Below are 22,404 nucleotides of genomic sequence, written 5' to 3' on the forward strand. Positions count from 1 at the left end.
GAGACCTAGAAAAAATAATGAGCGACAATTTAAATCTTATTGCAGTATTATATTTTATATATTTAATTATTTTTTGAATTCAATTATTTTTGTACTACTAACGGAAAAAAATAAATGAAAATGATGGAAGTTGCGGGCAGAAGAAGGGACACGCAAGCCCTCCCGGGCAACGGGCAGCAGAAAGCGCCGTTTTATATACAGACTCCGATACAACAATAAAAAGGAAATCCTTCATCATTCACTTATTACTTATTAGTATTGCCCCCACTGATCCGAGCCTTAGGTTCGTGCCCTCGGCACCCAGGTTCGGACCCTAACAATACCGCACCCGAGCCTCTCTAAAGACGCCAAACCTGTGCCTCCGCGAAGAAAGAGCAAAGGAAATGGAAGACGACGAAGCAAAGCAAGAGGGAGAAAGCAGCACCTTCTAGAGAGAGAAACAAGAGAGAGAAATTGGTCTGATGGGTCAGATCGGGAGGAGGAAGAAGAAGGGAAGGCCATCGAAGGCGGATCTGGCACGACGCTCCGGAGAGTCTCAAGCGGCGGAGAAATCCGATATCCGGCGAAGTCTCCGGCGCCGGAATGTGAGGTACAACATCATTGACTACGATGACGATTACCTTGACGAGGATGAGGACGAGAGGAGGCGCGAGAAGAAGAAGCTGAAACTCGTTGACAAGCTCAACAGTGACGACGAGGAAGAAGAAGAAGAAGCAGCAGCAGCTCGAGGGGAAGGTGAAGATGACGCAGAAGAAGAAGAGGATGCGCGTGCCGATTCGCGTGCTGAACACGCGCTTGAAGAAGATGAAGAAGGAGGAGACGTTGACGAAATTGAAGGAGGAGAAGAGAACGAGGACGCAGAAGACGAAGAAGAAATGGTGAGTGATGTGAGTCAAAGTTGAAATGGAAAACGAAATATGCAAAAAATTCCACAGTTGCACTGAGAACTCACTCAACTCAGCGTGTAGCTAGCTATAAATAATCAATTCTCTCTCTCTCTCTCTCTCTCTCTCTCTATAGGTTTCTCTGTCTGTGTCGGGATTAAGGGGAGAGAGAGAGAAACTTACAAGTCAACTGTCAAAACTACCATCCACAACACCTGATTTCTCTCTCTCTCTCTCTCTCTCTCTCTCTCTCTCTCTCTAAATATATATAAGTTATGTCTGTCTCTGTCTTGAGAAAGCAGTGTATGTCTTTTGGTCCTTTGAATGGAGTTATTAATTGTGTTCGGTGTCTGTGTTTCTTTGTTATGATGACAGGTAAAAGGCAGAAAAGTGGATTTGAAAGGGCTCCACTGTGCTTCAGGTTTGTGTGATTTCAATTGGGTATTGTGGTTGTGGTTGGGGTTGTTGTTGGGGGTGCACTTGTTAATTCTCTCTTTTTCTTGTTTATAAGGGTGATTAGATTTGGGCACTGAAAAGGATACAATACACATGGTTCTGTTTCTGTCTAGTCCTTTGATTTTTCTCCCCCTCTTATTTTGCCTTGTTTTTCGGTCATTGGTGTTAGGAACTCCAACGAATCCTCCTTCTGGGATTCCACTGCCGGATAAGAGGACTCTGGAATTGATCCTTGACAAGCTTCAAAAGTATGGGTTCTCAGTTCTCTCTCTCTCTCTCTCTCTCTCTCTCTCTCTCTCGTTTTGGTTTATCATATGACTGCGTAGTGATCCTTCATTTTGGGTCTGTATGATGGCAGGAAGGACACTTACGGTGTGTTCGCAGAACCAGTTGATCCAGAAGAGGTGTGTGAAATTTTCTTCCTTTGAATTGGTAATCTTGCTATTGGAAGACACCTGCTGAATTGGAAGCTCAAATTCTATTTTGACATGCAGCTTCCCGATTATCACGATGTAATTGAGCATCCCATGGACTTTGCCACGGTCAGGAAGAAGTTGGCAAATGGATCCTATCCCACTTTGGAGCAATTTGAGGTACGTTAAAAACAAAGTTTTCTTGATTGTTTATGAATTGTATTTGGAGGAGTTTTTGTCTTTTGTTTGAGGTTTTTATTATTTTGCAATTTGGGATGTGATCTTGAGCCTGCTTACAATTCCTGGAATTGGGAGTTGAGATTGAATTATTTAAGGCACTGCTTTCTCTCTAGTTTTCTTCTTCTTTTTTTTTTTTTGTTACACTCTCCCCCGTCTTTTCATTTGGTGGATTCTGTAAGATTGAGTTTGTCAGCAAATGTCAGTAAAAAAATATTAATTCTTTGAAATTAGAATGCAAACCCTTTAGAATGGCTTATTTGTCAATTTATTGAACTGGTAGTCAAGGTTTGCATGCATGTCGGAAAGATGAGCAGATTTTTATGTTCCAATATGTAATATGTAATAAGTTTCTGCAGTATTAATTACCGGCAGCCATTGCAATATTATGTTATTATTGATATTGAAGATGTTCAATGTGTTGTGCTATTTTATTTTCTTCTTTTTTGATGCATCATGCCATCTTCATCGGATGGAGAATCTTCTGACTAATACATGCTCAAAATGGCCTAAAGTTAGAAGTTGTGTGTATATCTAAGATGGGGAATATGTGATACATCACGAGGTTTCTTGTATTATATAGTTGTGGTTTTTGCCTCAACATATGTGTGTTTCTGATTTGGGGATTATAAAATTACGTAGGATGTACTTTTATGTTGACCTAGAAGGAGGAAAAAATCTTTTTGTATTTGTTTGATTCTGTTCAGCAGTTAATTTGTTTGGCATCAAATTTTGATATCGTAACCTGGTGGTGAAATTGGAGATTTTTGTTTAGCGACTTTAACGCTAAAATATTGTATCCCCATAGTATGATAAGTGATGTCATTTTACCTATTTATTATACAGGCAAGGGTCATTAATTTGTATGGCTAAACTCACCTAGTAAGAAAAGCCCGCAGTTTTTAGCTTATGGTTTTTGTGTCTGGCTTCCATCTTTTCATGGATGCCACTCTATTTTTTATTTTTATTTTTGTTTATTTATTTTCGTGCAACAGTTTCAGCATGATATGATAGCCTAGATCTTAGTTTCAAAAGCTTTATTTACTAGGACAGCAGAGCATCTTCTTTACGGCAATGGTATACCAACCATATTATGCACTTCTTGGCCTCAAATCTTTAGTTAGCTTACAAAAATCTCCATTTAAAATTTGCTAGATAAAACAGTTTATGTTCCATGGACTATAATTTGATTGATGTTATTATCCAATGATCTCTAGTCACATGATGTTTACTACACACAGTCATGGGTGCACATTTATGTTCGTACTTTGTTTTTAACTTTGACTAACATGGATTTTCATTGCTATAGAATTTGTAGAATTTTCATAATCAATTATAATTGTTATGCAATATCCATTATATTCAAGAAACATGATAATGAACTTACTTTTCTACTAAGAGATCCCTCTGTTGCTTGAATTTTATTTCCTGATTGAGTAAAAAATTGCAAGACAACAAAAAAATAGTGTAACTTCACTGATCTGCGAATGAAATTGTTGGATGCAGAGTGATGTATTTTTAATCTGCTCAAATGCAATGCAATACAATGCACCAGAGACTATTTACCACAAACAGGTAATGGCTCAATACATACCCTGTTTTTCCTACCAACATGTGGCATCGCTTATCATTTTTGTGTATTTACTTTTGGACCTGTATCTGTTTTGCAGGCACGATCAATACAGGAACAAGGGCGGAAAAAGTTCGAGAAGTTAAGGATAGACTTTGAACGCTCCCAGGCTGAACTGAAACTAGAACAGAAAACAAGGGCTATTTCTTTGGTTAAAAAACAAGGAAAGAAGCCACTGGGTCGAGCCTCACAGGAACCCATTGGCTCTGATTTTTCCTCAGGGGCAACTCTTGCTACCATTAATGATGTACAGCCAACTTCTTTTCCAATGCAAGGCGGTAGCTGTGAGAGACCTGGACTAATTGATGGCATTCTGGAGGCAAATGCTTTCATGATTGATGCAACTCAAGAGAAAGCTGAAGATATTTTGCCAGGTATCTCAAACAAGGGATTGCGTTCTTGACTGTCTGTCCTTATACGATAGGGCTTCATTCTTCACTTCTATGCATCGTCGGAAAAGTATAATAATCACAACGTCATCTTCTTTTGCTTCATTCGATTCCTCTAATTTTTTCAGGGCGAGGTCTTCTCTCCAAGATGGGAAGGAGGTCATTAGCTCTTGATGAAGATCGCCGTGCATCTTATAATATGGCAAATCAACCAATTACACGATCAGATTCAATATTTATGACTTTTGAGAGTGAACCTAAGCATCTGGTTACTGTAAGTATCCATAGTTCTGATTTCAAATTTTTGAATTAATTTCAACTCATCTTTTTCATATCATTCTTCTCTTTTTGGATTTAGGTTGGACTTCATGCGGAGTATTCCTATGCTAGGAGTTTGGCTCGATTTAGTGCAAGTCTAGGACCTGTTGCTTGGAAAGTTGCTTCCCATAAGATTCAGCAGGCGCTGCCAGCTGGATGTAAATTTGGTCGTGGTTGGGTTGGAGAGTATGAACCTCTTCCAACCCCAGTATTAATGTTTGGCAATCGTATGCAAAAGGATGATAGTTTGGTTACGAGGTTGCATTGTAGTAGTGCATCTATAAAAGGTGACAAAAATTGTAGAAATGTGGAACCCACTATTGAGCATCATGGTGATCGGCAAGTTTTTCAGGGTAAGCAGATTCCAATTTGTCCTCCCAATGGGCTTGCATCAGAGGGAAAACCCTCATTGTTTGGTTCTGGTGGAATAAGACCCAATGCTCCTGTTGACCTCAATAATCAGCAGAAGAATGTTCCATCCAGGAATTTTGGTAAGTCTGAGAATCAGTTTTTGAAACAAGTGGAGTTGAACTCTGCACCTTCAATGAATGAAAATAATTCCAGTTCAGTTGCAAAGTTTCCAAGTAACGCTTCTCCAACTTTGTCTAAGCCCAGAGAAATGGTATCAAGGAACATGAATACCATTCCATCTGTATCATTCAAGCAGCCAGATACTAATGGAGTGGTTAGTGGAGAATTGCCAAATGGAAAAGTAATGAATCCTAATTCGAATAGACAGGTGACTTATCCATCATCTGAAAGTACATCAAACCAAGCAGGGAGAGCACCTCCTCTTGTCCATGGCAAGGAGCAGAGTGTCAGTGACCCAGTTCAGTTAATGAGAATGTTTGCCGAAAGGACTCAAAAACAGCAGGTTTCTAATCATTCCCCAGGTAATACTCCGCCAGTGACACCATCAGATCGATCTGTACAGAGAGATGACTCGGCCAATGCTTCAGCAGCAGCAGCAGCCGCTCGGGCATGGATGTCTGTAGGGGCAGGAGGGTTTAAACAAGTACCAGACAATTCGAGCTCACCCAAAAGTCAGATATCTGCATATTCATTGTACAATCCGACAAGAGAGCTGCATCAGCATATGTCCCAAATTCGGGGGAACTTTCCTCCTGGAGCAGCACCTTTCCAATCTGACAAGAACAATTTTCCATTCCAGGCATTTGTACCGCAAGCTGCTATTTCACCGTTTCCAAACAGACCTATGGTTATCCCTCAGTTAGCATCAGCTGATCTATCTAGATTTCAAATGCAGTCCCATTGGAGAGGTCCAAGCCCTCCTAGCCAACCAAGACAAAAACAGGAAACACTTCCTCCTGACTTGAATATTGGCTTCCAATCTCCGGGATCACCTGCGAAGCAGTCTTCAGGGGTCATTGACTCGCAGCAACCAGACCTAGCTTTGCAGCTATGATGTGGCATTGCTGTCTTTGGTGTTTTGGCAGGAATTTGACTGATCTGAACTCAGTCCCATCATCGGATGTTGAATTTTCATCCCCAGAAGCTTGCATAAATGTGAGCCAAAGTCTACCTTGGTTATGATTTGGTGCATGGTAATGCTGATTCAAAAATGTGCTTGCAAGTTTGGAAGGCTCGTGGTGTATTAATTAACTTAAAGGAGTTACTCTCTTAATGACCGACTTTCTGTGTTGAAGCCACAGAAGAAAATCTGCTGGTAATTGATTACTGAAGCAGCCAAAAGAATCCCATTGTTGCCTTTGTACATTGTTTACACATGAGATCCAGTTGCGTAGATATTAGTTCATTTAATGATTGCTTATGTATAATGTATCTGAATTGGTGTTAGGTCAAGTTCTTAGCTTCTCTATTATTTTGTACAATTAAATTTACATGTTATTTAGGCGAAACAGCTTGCTTCATTTTCCTTATCTAACTTGATAGGGTCGCTTCTTTGAACAAATTCTGGTTAAATGCGCGTCTTATTGACATGTCGTCTGTATTTCTTTTTCCAAAATTTTTCATCTTCTGTGAAGTTAACCATTTTTTACTCCATATATAAGTTTGCACTTTACAAAGACAAATTTAACTGTGTTTTTATTCCTACTCGGACGAAAGTACGAAATTAGTCATGGGATCCACTTGCTAGTTGTTGTGACAGTGTTCAGCGGGAAGATAAGAATTTATTTGGGAATCTATGTTTTGTTTTGTCTTGTTTTTTCCCCCTCTTTTAGTTCAAAACAACATGGCTCCACTCACCAAGAAGGTAAGGAGCAAGTATCGACAACAAAATACAACTTGAAAAAAGACACTCCAGCATGTGACAAATTTCAAAACTCATACATCCGTAAGTATAATACATCCCATCCCAACTATTCAATATGGCAACTATTGTAGACAATACAAAATACAAGACGACATTTGAATATATTTTTTGTAGTCTCCATTTTAGTATCTATTAAAATACTTGACAATTTTTTTGTCTAAACTATTTTATAATAATAAATGTGCAAGATGAATCGACATTTAAATATATCCACAAAATATGTTCATCGATGTATCAAAAACAAGCAAAGAAATCTTATATTTATCAAGGCTTTAGAGTAACCTCTCTAGTCTACCCTTCAACCCATACATTACCACAATGGGCCAGTTCACTTGAGTTTAGCTTAATCCCCAACGTTTTCTATCATAGGTGCTTTAGCAAAGGAGGCGTAATTAGGGATTAATATGATGAAAAAAAAAAAAAAGGCAGCATAGGAAGCCGAAACATAGTAATAAGTTATATAGTTTAATTTAGTGGGTCAGATATGGACACTATAATGTTAATCATTGATATTGTATTGTAGAGCCTATAAACTTGATTCTCAATTTCTCTTCCAAGATGAATGGTTAGAAACTTAGAACGTGGTATTCATGTTGGCACTAAAAGTTTTAGTATCATTATCCTTACACATACCTGGATCTAAGGACTGAACTATGGTGCACCATGCACCCAAACAACTTTGTCTCCACTCCCCACTGTCTTTGCTTACTACTAATAGCGGATACTACATGTGAATCCACTGCACCAACAAATCTGAAAATCCAAACAAATACACCATAGCAAGTTTCAGATGGCACCTTTTCCCAGCTCTGAATTTACACAAATATACATATCCATTTTTGAAATAGACAGGGATCAAGTGGTTAAGGTCTGCTAGTTCAACATGGTAGAAGTTAACATGATAGCTAAGCCAGTTCCATTATCTGATGAGGGTGGAACTGACAGAAGGGCGTTGTCTCACGGGAACAAGTCCGAAGTGGTCCCTTTGTTTTTTTGAGAGTTCGCATTGCAAGTCTGAAATAGTCCCTTTTTTTTTTGTTAGAGTTCGCATTGTCTTTTGTGAAAATGGACAGGGCTCGAGTTGACAGATTATCCACTGCCAAATGTAGCAATTAATTTCTTCATCGCGAGTTATCCATTAAGAAGCAAACAGATGACAGAATTTAATGTAAAATTTAAATTCCCAACCACTTGATTAATGAAACAAGTGATTATTAGCTGCCGAAGCACACCCACATGGTTGTCTAAATATTAATCATTGCGAATTTTTTTATTATTAAGGCCTTTCTTGACTTTTCTTTTTGATTTAGCCTTTTTCCCCCTCTTGCGATTCTTCTTGCTCCTCCGTTCGGCCAGATAGCAAACATCGCCATTACAAATCTGTATCAACTCTTTGGGCGCTGAGGATTTCACGTAGCAACAGAATATGTTTGTCCATGACAATGCTGTGAGGGCTTCTTTCATGCTTCAAGATTGGACAAGGCTCTTGATTTTTTCCCCACCTTTATTGTTTCTTCTTAATCACATTCCCCGCTCAAGATGATTTTATTGGTGAAGCCCAACGTAAGCGATTATCGGAACAACAATACATGGTGAATTCTGTTTAGAAAAAGATGTTGTTGTTTTGCTGAAATGTGTGTGAATTGGGAGGCACGGAATGCTTATGCTATAATAACGAAATACTCGGTGATTCGTTAGACGCTTTGGTAAATGAAGCATGAATTCATAAAAGTATAAAACAGTTAGGCAGGTTTGTGAGCGTTTTAAGTTGACAGGTGTTAGCCTGTTAAGAGTTAAGACAACAAAGATCTCCAAGTTATTCCCAATTTTCCTACTAGCAATCTACCATGGTTGTCACAAACAAAAATTTTAGGTGCACACGTGGATAAATACATGTAGTTTTATTTATTTATTTATTTTTTTTGGTGACTAAATAGAAAAGAAAGAAAAAAAAAAGAGACAAAACCAAATTAATTGGCTAGAGTCATCTAAATCTATTAGATGTTGAAACTCACTCCATGGTTAGTTCCAATTCGAGTGAATGTCCGCGACAGAAGCAGCTGCTTTAGCCATACAATCTGCAACACTATTTGCAGTCCTCTGAATTAAAAGAATAGAGACTCTCCAATTCCAATTCATAACCTCCTATATATGCTTTGCCAAATCCCATTCCGGAATATCCTTACCAAGCATTCTTTGGTTTACCAAGAAAAGAGCTTCTAAATAGTCTGTTTCACAAATAACCTCACGAAATCCACTCTCCCAAGCAAGAAGTAAACCTCTCCAAATTGCATACAATTCAGCAAAAAGAACACTGCACACTTCGACTTTCTCAGTGCAACCTTTCAACCAACATCCATCAGGATTGCGAATGATACAACCAAAACCAGCATAGCAAGAAGGAGCAAACTAACTAGCATCACAATTCAATTTAACAGAATGAACTGGAGGTGGAACCCAATGCAAACAAAGTGAAGGAGGAGATAGAGATTGATGCATAGCAAAAATAGTGTGAAACTCCCTTACTGAACTACGAATCAAACTCACCACTTTACTAGCACTCCATGAATCATCTATATTAAATAAGTCATGATTCCTGCTTCTCCAAATCCACCAGATGGTCGAAAAGAAAAGAAAAACATCTCCACTCCTTGCACATCTGTAGAGCCAATCATGTAAATTCGAGTTATCTGAATACAGGCCTAAAATGTTCCAGACCTCCTTGGCACTAGGGCACTCCCGAAGACAATGAAGAATGGATTTAGAACCATTCTGACACCGATGACAGGTGCTAGATAAAGCTAAACCACGACCCAAACGAAACTCTGCCGTAGGAATAGCATTATGAAGACTGAGCCAAATCAAGAACTTGTACTTCTCAGGAATATGCAGTCGCTATACCCGCAACCAATTATCATGCTCATTCCAGTCAAACTTTCTTTTGGCTAGCCAACTGTACCCACTCCTAGCTGAGTAGAGTCTAGAAGATGCCACACTCCACGACCAACCCGAACTCTCTCCAGCATTCAAATCCGGATTATAAGCATTCAAACGATGTTTGACATCTTCTGGAATGATAGAGAAAATATCATGGAGATTCCATTGACCATCTTTCCAAACGTCTCTAATAGTTAAATCAGAGTCAGATATATGTACAAAAGGGACATCTTGAGCAATTGGGCCCTCAATACTCCAATTGTCAAACCAAAAAGATTGATCAAGTGACCCAACGCACCAAGAGAAGGCATCCTTAAGAGCACCAAAAGCCTTTGAGATACTCTTCCAAACATGAGAAGCATTGCAAGGGACAGGGCCATCTAAAACTCCCTCATTCCTTAGATACTTCGCCCTCAATAGAGCAACCCAAGGCTTGTCCTGACAATAAAAAAGTTGCCACACCAATTTACCAAGTAAAGATATATTAACACATGCTGGATCTCTAACACCTAAGCCACCAAATTTTTTTGGAGTGATCACGGTCCTCCAATTAACAAGAGAAAGACCTCTACCATCAACTTGACCCTTCCAAAGGAACTGTCTCATCATAGAAGATAATTTATCGCAAACCCAATTTGAAAAAAAAGATACCTGCATATGATAGACAGGAATGGATGCTGCAACAGAATTGATCAGGCAAAGTCTCCCTGCTTTATTTAGAAGCCTTCCTTTCCAATTAGCTAATCTTCCCCTCACCTTTTCAATCACCGAATGAAAAGAATCCCTACTGGTACGGGAATGATTAAGGTTAACTCCAAGATATCTTCCTAAGTCCAAAGCAAAACGTATTGAAGAAACACTAGTAAAAATATCTCTTCTATGAGCAGTCACATTTTTAGAACAAAAAGCTTTAGACTTTTCAAGATTCACTTTCATGCCAGATGCCTTGCAAAAAATGTTAAGAGAATGCATGACCATTTGGACCCGACTCTTTGTAGCCTGACAGAAGAGTAAGAGATCATCTGCAAACATCAAATGAGAAAATTTTGGGCCACCCCTAGTGACAGAAACTGGTTTCCACACACCCTCGACCACCTTATGAGATATATAGCAAGCAAGTCTTTCCATACAAAGCACAAATAAGTAAGGAGACATTGGATTGCCCTGTCTAAGCCCCCTTCTAGGAGCAAAACTATCCAATCTATTCCCATTCCACATAATAGAAAGAGATGATGCACGGACACAAGTCATAATCAAATTAACAGTGATGATAGAAAAACCAAAAGCAATGAGAGTACTCTCCAAAAACCTCAAATCCACCCTATCATAAGCTTTTTCAAGATCAATTTTAAAAGCAAGAGTACCTTTCTTGGATTTTGTGTGCTTCATGAAATTCAGAATTTCTTGGGCCATAATAATATTATCAGGAGCACCACGACCCGGAATAAAACCTCCTTGTAAAGGACTAACAATATCTGGAAGAAAAGGCCGAAGTCGGTTAGTCAATACTTTGGTGATAATTTTATAAACAACATTACACAAGCTAATAGGCCTGAAATCCTTCATAAAGGTAGGGTTATCAATTTTAGGAATAAGCACAATCAGAGTTTCCATGATGCTAGGATTTAAGAACTCTCCCAAAAAAGCGCTCCGGACAATATTCCAAATCTCAGTGCCTACTATCTCCCAATATTCTTTAAAAAAATAAGCTTGAAAGCCATCTGGACCAGGAGCCTTAAAAGGGCTCATACTGAATACTGCTGACTTGACTTCCGCAAAAGAGACAGGTTCAATTAACCTAGCACAAGCCTCAGTGCTTAGAGTGGGCATCGGAACATCCCCTAAACAATCAACCTCAACCTCTTCCATTGTACCAAAGAGATTCTTGTAAAAAGAGAGGGCTTCTTCCTGGAGAATATCTGGATCAGTAGACCAAGACCCATCTCTAACATATAATCCATGTACTCTATTATGATTTCTACGCACCAAAGTCTGAAGATGAAAGAATTTAGTGTTTCTATCCCATACTTGACCCACTGCTCTCTAGATTTCTGGTACCAAAAAAGTTTCTCTTGCAATAAAAGCCTATTGTAATCTTCCCTCAGTTCAACTTCTTTAATTCTCAGAGATAACACATCAGTAACCTCCAAACGCCGTTGAATCTGATCAATCTGATATTCCAGCTTATTTTTTCGCACAAAAATATTTCAAAAAACTTTGAGTTGAAGTCCAAAGAAGCCTGTTGAACCATCTTAAGCCTTTCAGTAACGCCTCCAAACTCTTGATTCCAAGCCTTACTAATAACATGTTTATAAGAAGGATGTGTTGCCCACGCAGCTTGGAACCTAAAAGGACGAGAACCTTTCACTCTGGGGCTACCATGACAACGAACTAAAATAAGACAATGATCAGAATGAAGCCTGCTAAGAATTTCATAATAACCCTCAGGAAACATTGTCATCCACGCCTCATTAACTAGAGCTCTATCCAACCTTTTAGCCAAGTCCCTGCCAGCCTGAACTGCTCTATACCAAGTATATCTCCTACCAGTCACTTTAAGATCAAAGAGCTCACAGTCATCTAGAGTAGTAGCTAATAGACTAGCTCTGTGAGAAGAAAAATAAGCACCTGTACTCTCATTAAAATCACCAACGGCCATCCATGGTCTATTATGGCCTGAATTAATAGAACGCAAATGATCCCAAAGCATACATCTTTTTTCGAATTGAGGACTCTCATATACTGCACTAAAAAGCCAAACTAAGTTACCCACACTCACTTTCACTATGATACATTGGTCAATTTGATCAATAACCACACAAGAAGCATTAGCAATAGAAGATAGAAACCAAATGCCACCCCATTGTCCTACTGCTTCCTTAATACCAACACAACGAAAACTCAACTTATCCCAAAAATTCTTCAAATTATTAAACATGGTATGAGTCTCAAAGAGAAAGAAGAAAGATGGTTTATATATTCTCACCAAATTTTTGCAATACACACGGGCCATCTTGTTAGACGCACCCCTCACATTCCAGGCTATGATATTGAAACTATCCATAAAAACAGCAAAAAGGGAGCTCCAATAACAAACGCGAGACTCAACATGATGTCCCTGTCTTCGACGATCCTGCCTTTAATGGACTCTTAAGTTGCAGCCCAATTTTCTCCGTCGAAACTTGCACCATACCCGCCGTCGATGCTCCATCCTTATCTACTGGTGAATTCTGCAAAGAGTTTGGGCGAGGACGCTTTCGCATAGTGCCATTTGTTGTCTCACCTTGCTGCTGATGATGAACATTGTGCCAGGTCCCCGAAGAAGCCACACTAACCGATTTTCCAATATTGATGCCCCTGCTTAATTTTACTTTGGATCCAGTAGCATGTGTTGTACGTTGGTGATTAGGCCTTGTCCAAGTATTGGTAGCCTTGTTAGGAGTCTTCTTTGCTTTTGGTTGGACCTGATGGGTGCTAGGAGAAGGCTTTTGACCCATTTTGTACTTTCCTTTCCTAATCACTTGAGTCCAACCTTCTAAATCCTCATGTTGTGCATGGTCTACATGAACAGCATGCAAATCACTCTCCACCAAATCCGGGACAGTAACATTTACAGTCTCATCTCTAAGATTCTTGCCAAAATGAAAACTTGCCTTTTTCACATGTACTGGATTTTTTGAATTTGAGCTTTCTGGCTGCTTTGCTACATCGCTGATCACCTTGGCATTAGTTCCTCCTCCTGCATTGCTGTCAGTCTTGCACACTTTCATATCATGACTAAAATTGAGGCAGGAGCCACAAAAAATGTGAAGACTTTCATATTCAACCTCATATTCAACATCTTCAACAAGAATCTTCTTAGTCACTGGCAATCCTAAATCTATCTGAACACAGGCTCGAGCATATCATTCTCTTTCAGCTAATTTTGTTGCCAAATCAACCTTAACGGAAATGCCAACTGCAGCCGCAACACGGAGCATTGCATCTTCTTGGTAGCACCAAATTGGTAATCCAGAAATTCTAATCCACACTAAAGTTGCTCAAAAACAGTTTTCACTTGATCTAAACTCTTGATCCCAAGGCTTCATAGCCACATAATATCCCTCGATCATCCATGGACCTCCTAAGAGAATCTTTTCTCGCTCATCAGCCAAATCAAACTTCACAAGAAAGTAGTCAAATCCCACGTCCAATAAATCAAAATCTCCCTTAATCCTCCATACCGTTCGGAGTTTATGAGACAATGCAGTGTAGCTATAATGTTTACCTAGCACCTTAATCACTATAGCATCCTTATAAGGTTCTGCCAAGCAATTCTTAGCTTCTTAGGTAAATGTGACACTCGGTGGCAAGAGATATCCTTGCTTCCCAGAAACTACCGCAATGTTATCTCCTGATAAAGTTTCAACAAGTGAAAAAGCTTTAGCAATCTTGGAACCCACAACTTTGTCCCTGAAAGAAACCTTCAAAGGCTTAGAAACCCCTCCCAAAATATGATCCTCCTTTTTCCTTGATGCAATTCCTCCCCCGCTCTCCCCCTTATCTCTTCCACCGACATTATCGGCTGCCTCACCGTGTTTTATTTATTTTTAAGTATATCTGAATGTGTATTTTATATTGGTGATTAATTTTAATATATATTTAATATAATTAAATTATTAATTAAAAAAATTATCCCTAATAAATTTTGTATGTAAGATAATTTTTATTTTTTAACAATTTTTTGACAAATTGATATATGTCTTTTTAGAATATTAGATGGTTTAATTTTTAACAAAATACGTATATTAGTTTCTAATCTTTTAAAATTTGGATAGAAAAAACAACTATTTGTATTCATGAATTTTATGAATACTAATAAAAGTACCTATCAAATAAGAAAATTAATGTTGTATTCATGAAAGATGGATTCGGTGTAACAAAAGTACCCAAACTCTAATTTGACCCTGACCAACACCCTTTCCTCTTCTACCTAGAGGTCATTGCCGCCATCTCAGCCCTTAAGAAATTTAAGGCTGTCGACCTCATTTTCAGGAGTCTCGCCCACAACTTGGCTGCCAAAAGCCTCGTTCTTCAATCGCTGGAGCCTCCTGAGAGCATTGTAAGGACAAAGCTTCTGCAATACCAAAAGGAAAGGCTGTGGTGGCTCTTTAACAGAGAAGAAAGCAAGGAGCTTCTGCCGTTTTGGGAGGAGATAGAAGCAGAATAATTCTTCAACTTGATTAAAAGAGCACTTGCGTAAAACCAGAGCCTTTAAGGGGAGGGATCTTGGCCGATGAAATGAAGCTCAGAAAGACTCTCACTTTGCTCTCTCTTTAGGGCTGACAATAGAGCGGGTAGGGGTTGGTTTTCACCCTACCCGATCCCGCTCCACCCTACAATAGTTCGCATAGAATCCGTCTCGTTTCTACCTGCGAGTAGTAAAATGTTGAACCTTAATCCGCCCCGTTCTTATAATTATTAAAATCTAATAAATAAAATTTAATAATTTATATAACCATCATCATATACATAATATAAATTAAAGTAAATTTAAGGGTTAAGTACGATTTTGGTCCCTAACGTAGAGGCCAAAAATTTATTTTGTTTTTGGCTTTTTTACGTTACAAAATGGTCCTAAAGATTTCAGTTTGTTTTAAAATCGTCTTTTTCACCAATTTTTTTATTTTTATTACCATTTTACTCCTAATTAAAAAATTATAAAATAAAATTAAAAAAAAAGAAAGAAAGGAACGACTGGGGAGGAAGAAAGAGAAAATTAAAAAAAAAAGAAGAAAGAGAGTCGCGGGAGGGGGGGATGGGAAAGGTGGCCATCGCGCCGTCGTTTGTGATGGAGAGTGGGGAATCTCAACGCTGTCGCCGCTGCTTCCTCGCCGTTCTCGTTGCAATTCGCGGCATCGCCACCACTGCCACAACCCTTTTCATGCGATCCGCCACCACTATCGCATCTCTCCTCTCCTCGCGATTTGCAGTTCACCGCCGCAGCCCCTCTTCTCCCACCACCGCCGCAGTCCCTCCTCTCCTCTCTGCTTCTGGTTTTGCTTTTGTTGTTGCTTTGATTTCATTATCTATTATTGTTGTTGGTGTTGTTCTTCTAATTGTTATTGTTTCGTTGTTGTTGTTGTTGTTTCACTACTTCTGCTTTCTGCTTCTGCATGCTGCTTCTGCATTTTGCATTTTGGGGAAGATGGGGGAAGGACATTTTTGTCTGAAGGACGATTTTTAAACAAACTGAAACCTTAGGGACTATTTTGTAGTGAAAAAAGGCTGGGGACAAAATAAATTTTCGGCCTCTACGTTAGGGATTAAAATCGTATTTAATCCTAAATTTAAATATAATACAATGTTATTAATCATTTTACTAATTATTCTACATATATTATATATTAAAATTATATATATTATATGTATACCGGGGCAGGTATTACCTAATTCCGATTCTGTCCCGTTTCGCCTAAGATTCTGTCCCGCTAAAAATCCGCCTGGTGCGGGGTAGGTGATTATTTGCCCAAACGAGTAGAGACAGGGTGGGTACTTACAAGTTCGGATAGTGTTGTTATTCCTATCTCTCTTATTGCTCTTGATAAAGTTAAGAGACTTGAGGATGGTGATGGGGAGAGCAATGCAATGCTGGTTATGGTCCTGTCTTTGTGTTTTCGACATGGATTTCGCAATTGGAGGATCAGAGAGAGAGAGAATTGAGGATGAAGATAAATTACGGAGTAATTTAGGAATTTTATTAAAAAATTAATAAAAAATTAAGGTTAGATACTTTTGTCGAGTTAATACTCAATTTGGTCCTTAAACTTGCACGTGAGTCTCAATTTAGTCCCTGAAATTTTAATTACCTCTGTTTAGTCTCCAAATTTTATAAACGTGCCTCACATTAGTCACTGAGACGATTTTTAGTTCACAAATGTTAATCGAGTGTTGAAATGGACAATCAAATACCACACTAAAACCTGTAAAATGATATAGTTTTGGTTTTGGCATTCAAATAGTTCAAAAATGATGTCGCATCAGTTGTTTTGTAAGGTAAAGTGTCAATAAACACCACTTATGATATTATTTTTAGGTTATTTGAGTGTCAAAACCAAAACAACATCATTTTATAGAGTTTAGCGTGGCATCCGCCTGTCCATGATAGCGTTTTATTAACGTCTATACATTGAAAATTATTTCAAGGACTAACATGAGTCATAGTCGTAAAGTTTAGGGACTAAATAAAAACAATTAAAACTTCAGGGACTAAATTGAGATTCGTATACAAATTCAGGGACCGAATTGAGTATTATCTCACTTTTGTCACATAAAATTCATCTTTTATGACCACAATTTTAAATTTTTTTGTTTAATAAATATTTTTGTCAGCATAAATAAAATTCATGAGTATAAATAATTGTTTTTTCATTAGATACTATTCTTGTTCAGACTAAAATTGTATAAAGAATATACAAAGAAAAAGAATAAATAATAATTCAAGAAGATTCACCTTAAAATTTTATCGTTAAACATAACCACATTCTATATTTTCTGTATACAATTTACTATATATGTGAGAATTCACCTTAAAATTGTTGAAAACAAATTTGACATTTTTATATAATCACATCACTCAAATATTGTTATTCCTTTAAAGTCATATGCTACAATTAATAAAATGATTAGACTTTTTTACACAAATAAGATAAGTGATAATATATATTTTTTATTCTTAAAATTTAAAAAATTAATTTAATTTTACTTTTAATATTTAAAATAAATTTTAATTCTATTATTGTAATTTTTTAACATCATGAACATCATCATCCTCCTCCTCTCATCCCATCATCTTTCATCTTGGTCACTTCTCCTGTCTCTTCCTACTCAAGCTATATTTCAATTATATTATACTACTCATTAATTTTTACATAAGAAATAATCACTTTTTTTTAGTTTCAAAATTGTTTTGCCAATTATTGTTATTGTTTGTACAAAATATAAATATATTAAAATTAATTATCAAAATAAAATATTTTATTAAATTCGTAATATCAATAAGAAATCTATGATATTTACCAAATACGAATAATCTCCATTAATACTCATTTTGGCGATATTTTTTGACATTCCTAATTTTAATCTTTATAATAGAACTATATTTAATACAAAACAGTTTATATGGAGAATGCAAAACTATATTTAATTTAACACAATAACTAATTTAAGGATACAACTGACAATTTAAAGAAGTTCTACAATAAAAACGAAGAGAATGACAAAGTGACAAATAATTTTTTATTTTTAGTTCAAAAGTGAAAAAAATAATTTGAGACCAAGGAGAAAAAAAGAAAATAGGGGCAAAAAGAAAAGAAAAAGTTAATCACATGTCTTTAACTAGATATGCAAACACAACCATTTTTGCCACCATGCATGCTCCACACAATTACTAAAACATATTTAATCTATGTTGCTTCTCCCCACTTCCTTTGTAATTAGAATTTGTTTTTTCTTTTATACTATTTTTAGCATCCAGCCTCGGTTTCACACAACCATTTGTTTCTATTAGAAGTAAAGCATCCTGTTAAAAAACAACTGAGCAGTCACAAATTACAAGATTTTTTCACTGTGAATATGTAAGATATGGTTGTACAATTTTCCATCATTGGCTATGAAGGATTGAATTTTTCCTTTCAACTTCTTCACAATTTTATAGCTAATGTTCTTGTTTGCACCACCCAAAACCCATCATATCCATCACCACCACAACTGGCAGGTTTTCTCATTGAATTAATATTGCTTGATAAACATTATTAGTTTCCAAGCATTATTGATTCAAGGAAGGAGAGAACATACATCTAAGTAATTGCTTTATTTGCATATTTGAAACAAGATCGAGGTAATTGGGTAAGAGCTGATGGAAAACATGAATAAGGATGCAGAGAATGATGCAAACAGTTTCACTGCAATGGGGAAATGTGTGGGAGATGGTGGCAATAATAGCGGTGGCGAAGATGGTGGTGGGGCGACAGCGACAGGTGAGGTGGCTTTGAAAAAGGGTCCTTGGACGACAATAGAAGATGCAATTTTAGTTGATTACGTGACGAAGCACGGTGAAGGGAATTGGAATGCAGTGCAAAGGAACACAGGGTTGGCTCGATGTGGAAAAAGTTGTAGGCTCAGATGGACAAACCATTTGAGACCAAATCTGAAGAAAGGTGCTTTCTCACCTGAAGAAGAAAAGCTCATCATTGAATTCCATTCTCAGTTTGGCAACAAATGGGCTCGAATGGCTGCTTTGGTATATTTGCATCATTATTATCTTTTACGATTTTACCCTTATGTTAAAATATAAATACACGCTTAATAAATTCTTTTATTGTTGGTATAGTTGCCTGGAAGAACTGACAACGAAATAAAAAATTATTGGAACACAAGGGTGAAGCGAAGGCAAAGGCAAGGTCTTCCTCTATACTCAGATGACCCTAATCGTTCCATTACTACAAGTACACCCACCGCCACCACTGTAACCTATCTCGGTGAAAACTTCACCAACAACGCTCCCATAACCATGTTCGAGTTTATCAAACAGAGTTATCCTCATTCTCCATCTCCACGACATCATTCTCCTTTAACTTCTCCGCTACAACACAGGGCATCATCCTATTCTCATATGCTTTCCCCTCTATCCTCTCCAGCTCACTCCCCATTGTCCTCACCTGCAACTTCTTTACCTCTCTCCTTCACCTTCCAGAGACCTGCACCATTGTTGTACAACCCTCTTAGCTTCAAGCGTTACCGCTCAACCCCAAGTTGTAACCCTACTACGTCCCCTACCATGAATAATCCAACCCACTTATCTGACATTGATAATGGCTTCCAGTTCCCTATGCAGCTCAATTCGTCTTCTTTCTCCCACTTCTTTCAAAATCCGACGTTGTTGGATCTTGAAAGAAGTGGATCCTCGTTGACATCTTCTCCTTCTAATGCTCAAAGCAAGATGCAACTTCTTTCGAATCATATCCCATTGTCGTTGCAAACGCAACAAATGGAGCCATTGGAAGTTAATTACGATATTGAGTACAATGACCCTAATTCTTTGAGTGCAAGTAATAGGTTGTTTGGGGATTTTCTATCCGAAACTCAACCCTCGACTTCTGGCCATCAGATTTTAAAGAAACGAAATTATCTGGGCTTAGATGAACGAGACAATAATGTGTTTGATTGCTGCCAAAGCTTTGATGACTCTCCTCTTAGCTCCCTTTATGGCTCTTCTACTCCAGGTTTGTTTTTTTAAAGATAAAAACCTTTTAAATCTTGATGACGACATTTATTTAAGGAATTTGACAATATGTATTAATAATGTCCACATGTTTTTTATGATAAATAAGATAATACAATTTGCATGGTTTGTGAACTTTTTTTCAACTTTTGCTTGTTGAGGTCATTTTTAGAGGTAATTAAATTAAGATGGAAACTCAGGTACAGTTAACTTCACGTGAACATTTAATCAAAATCATTCAAATTATTTAACGGCTTTCAGCTATCAACTTAACTTGTGACTGCATATGAGTTTTCACCTTAAATTAATTCCAGAAGTTAGAACTAATAATATAGGACTACTATTAGCTAAGTTGGAATAAGAATGAATAATAACCTTCATGTTACAATGAGTAAAATATTTTTAATTTATTTCCTATGAATTGTTACATATCTATGATAATTTAAATGGAAAATAGTCACTTTAATATTACTACGTATTCATTATTAGAGAGTACCTCGTTCAAATTGTAATGCATATGATTGAAAAGGTTGATAATACGATAACTGATTCTAGTTTCATCATTTTTTGCAGTTCTAAAACAGAAGGAAGAAGCAACTAACCTAAACCAATCCATGAATGAGGATTTATCAACATTTCTCACTGTAGTGCCTTCAATCATGCAAGACCAACAAAATTGGCAATATAATTATGCAACAGAAGTTTCTGATAACGTCCAATCTTCTCATGTCATCATAGATGACAATTTTGGATTTGATATCAAGCCCAAACCTTCATTGTTTCCTCTTAGTATTGCTACAAACCATAACGATAATAGAGGATGTTACACATGGGATAATTTATCTAGCCAATGTTAACTTTTATTCAAATTAAAAAATAGTGACAATTTATGTACCATAAATTTTAGAAGCTATTTATTTTCTTGTTGAGTTCTCTTGATTGATGTATATGATATTTTTTTTATTGTTCAAAACATTACTTTCGTTTTAGGTATAATATGTTAGTGTTCAATGTTTGAATTACATCTTTATAATAATATTATTTTAATATTTTTATGAGGAGTTAATAGTTAAAATCGTTTGGAAAAAATACATCGATCTCTATTTTTGTCTAAAAAAATAAATTAACCAAATTTATCTTCAAAAAATAACAAAACTCGTTGCGTTACTTTTTCTATCATCTCCTTCGCTGAGCTTGTTGACGTGGCCTGTTAATTACGAGCATGGCACACAATCAAAACAATGTAGTTTTGATTTAAAGCTTTTCAAGTCTTAAAATGACACCATTTCGTATCCAAAAGGATATTTAAACGTCATAAAGCTTCAATGCCTCACCCCCTCTAATAACAATCATATCTCTATTTCACTCCAAAATGTCTCATCTCCCTTAAAATCTGCCCTCAAAGCTTTTCACTCAAGCTTTGAACCACCATATCTACATTCATCAGTGTTGGACAACGACTAAAACAGAACAGTTGACGCTATTGAATGCAAAATTGATAATCTTTTGGAGAAACATTGATAGTGGAGGAAGTCATTACAACGGTGAGAGATAAAGATGAAATTGTTTTCATCATTTTTGAGTTATTCTACGATGTGTTCTTAGTGTAGTGCTCTGAGTCTGCATGTTCCTCTAATTTAGTTTAGAGTTTAGAATGACCAAAAGTTTGTATGACTGTTGATGTATCATTTTAGAGTGTGAGAATACCTTACTTTTTTCTTATTTTGTGAAAAAATTTAGTTAGGGATGCTTGATTTTAATGACAGCGTTTAAAGTTTTTTGCATGTTCATTTTGGTTTTAGGGTAGGGTTTGTTATGATTAATGTGTACAAAATGGATTTAGCCTTTGGTGACTCAGACAAGATCTAGTGCACTCTATTTATGAATGATATTTTTATTTTTGATGTTGTAGATGGAGACTCCTTTCATGATATTTTTGTTTCACCATGGTGGGTTATTTAAAAAGTGTGAGGATGGAGCAATGATATATAAACCTGACAATTCAAAAGTGTTGATGAGTGATGAGGAAAACATATTGGATATGTTCTTTGTAAATGGTTACTATAAAGAGCTACGATATATTGAAGTTGGAGACTGTTGGTGAAAAGTTCCTAGAGTTTTCCTTACATCCAAGTAGGAGGAACCAGTATATGATCAATCTGTACTTTGAGAATTGCATTTCATAGCCATGTGTAGTGGACAATACGGAAGAGGATGTAGTTACTATGGAAGTACAAAGTAATAAGAAGAATTCTTCCCAAGTTAAGAAACATCATTTTCAACTCATTAAGTTACCCACTAAATTGCACCATTAGCCTAAAAAACCAACCTCTCAGTCCACTAAAGTAGCCTTACAACCTAGTAAGTCCACCTCTCAGTCTACTAAGTCAGCATATCATCCATTAAGACAATCTCTCACCCCACTAAACCATCATATCAGTCCATCGAGACTCTTTTGCTGCCTACAAAACCCTACTCTCAACCCACCAAGGCCACACTTTAGGTCAACAAAGTTCTAAGTCAGTCCAAAAGATCATCTCAACCTTTCAAGAACTCACAAGATAATAAGAATAAGGAAAATGA

The 22,404-nt window shown here is 37.1% G+C and overlaps 2 protein-coding genes across 2 annotated transcripts; both read left to right on the plus strand.

Annotated features, from left to right (window-relative positions):
* The first annotated feature begins 212 nt into the window (after positions 1 to 212).
* LOC107646245 (uncharacterized) lies at positions 213 to 6,260 on the plus strand. Its single transcript, XM_016350447.3, has 9 exons — positions 213 to 878; positions 1,260 to 1,305; positions 1,510 to 1,588; positions 1,699 to 1,744; positions 1,835 to 1,933; positions 3,497 to 3,565; positions 3,661 to 3,994; positions 4,138 to 4,283; positions 4,368 to 6,260. The coding sequence occupies exons 1-9, from the start codon at positions 462 to 464 to the stop codon at positions 5,751 to 5,753; spliced, it is 2,622 nt and encodes an 873-aa protein (XP_016205933.2). The 5' UTR covers positions 213 to 461; the 3' UTR covers positions 5,754 to 6,260.
* Positions 6,261 to 18,456: 12,196 nt separating this feature from the next.
* Positions 18,457 to 20,690, plus strand: LOC107646255 (uncharacterized). Its single transcript, XM_021117412.2, has 3 exons — positions 18,457 to 18,840; positions 18,931 to 19,822; positions 20,395 to 20,690. Exons 1-3 carry the CDS (start codon positions 18,457 to 18,459, stop codon positions 20,676 to 20,678), a joined length of 1,560 nt encoding a protein of 519 aa, XP_020973071.1. The 3' UTR covers positions 20,679 to 20,690.
* The last annotated feature ends 1,714 nt before the right edge of the window (positions 20,691 to 22,404 follow it).

Source organism: Arachis ipaensis, chromosome B1 (assembly GCF_059453495.1).
Source record: "Arachis ipaensis isolate K30076 ecotype BB chromosome B1, ASM5945349v1, whole genome shotgun sequence".
Lineage (NCBI taxonomy): Eukaryota > Viridiplantae > Streptophyta > Magnoliopsida > Fabales > Fabaceae > Arachis > Arachis ipaensis.

Excerpts from the sequence above, each read along its gene's own strand:
- LOC107646245 (XM_016350447.3), top strand. The coding sequence starts at position 462 with ATGGGTCAGATCGGGAGGAGGAAGAAGAAGGGAAGGCCATCGAAGGCG. Across the intron at positions 1,589-1,698 it reads ATCCTTGACAAGCTTCAAAA|GAAGGACACTTACGGTGTGT; the intron begins GTATGGGTTCTC and ends GTATGATGGCAG. Across the intron at positions 3,995-4,137 it reads AGCTGAAGATATTTTGCCAG|GGCGAGGTCTTCTCTCCAAG; the intron begins GTATCTCAAACA and ends TAATTTTTTCAG.
- LOC107646255 (XM_021117412.2), top strand. The coding sequence starts at position 18,457 with ATGGAAAACATGAATAAGGATGCAGAGAATGATGCAAACAGTTTCACT. Across the intron at positions 18,841-18,930 it reads GGGCTCGAATGGCTGCTTTG|TTGCCTGGAAGAACTGACAA; the intron begins GTATATTTGCAT and ends TTGTTGGTATAG. Across the intron at positions 19,823-20,394 it reads TTATGGCTCTTCTACTCCAG|TTCTAAAACAGAAGGAAGAA; the intron begins GTTTGTTTTTTT and ends CATTTTTTGCAG.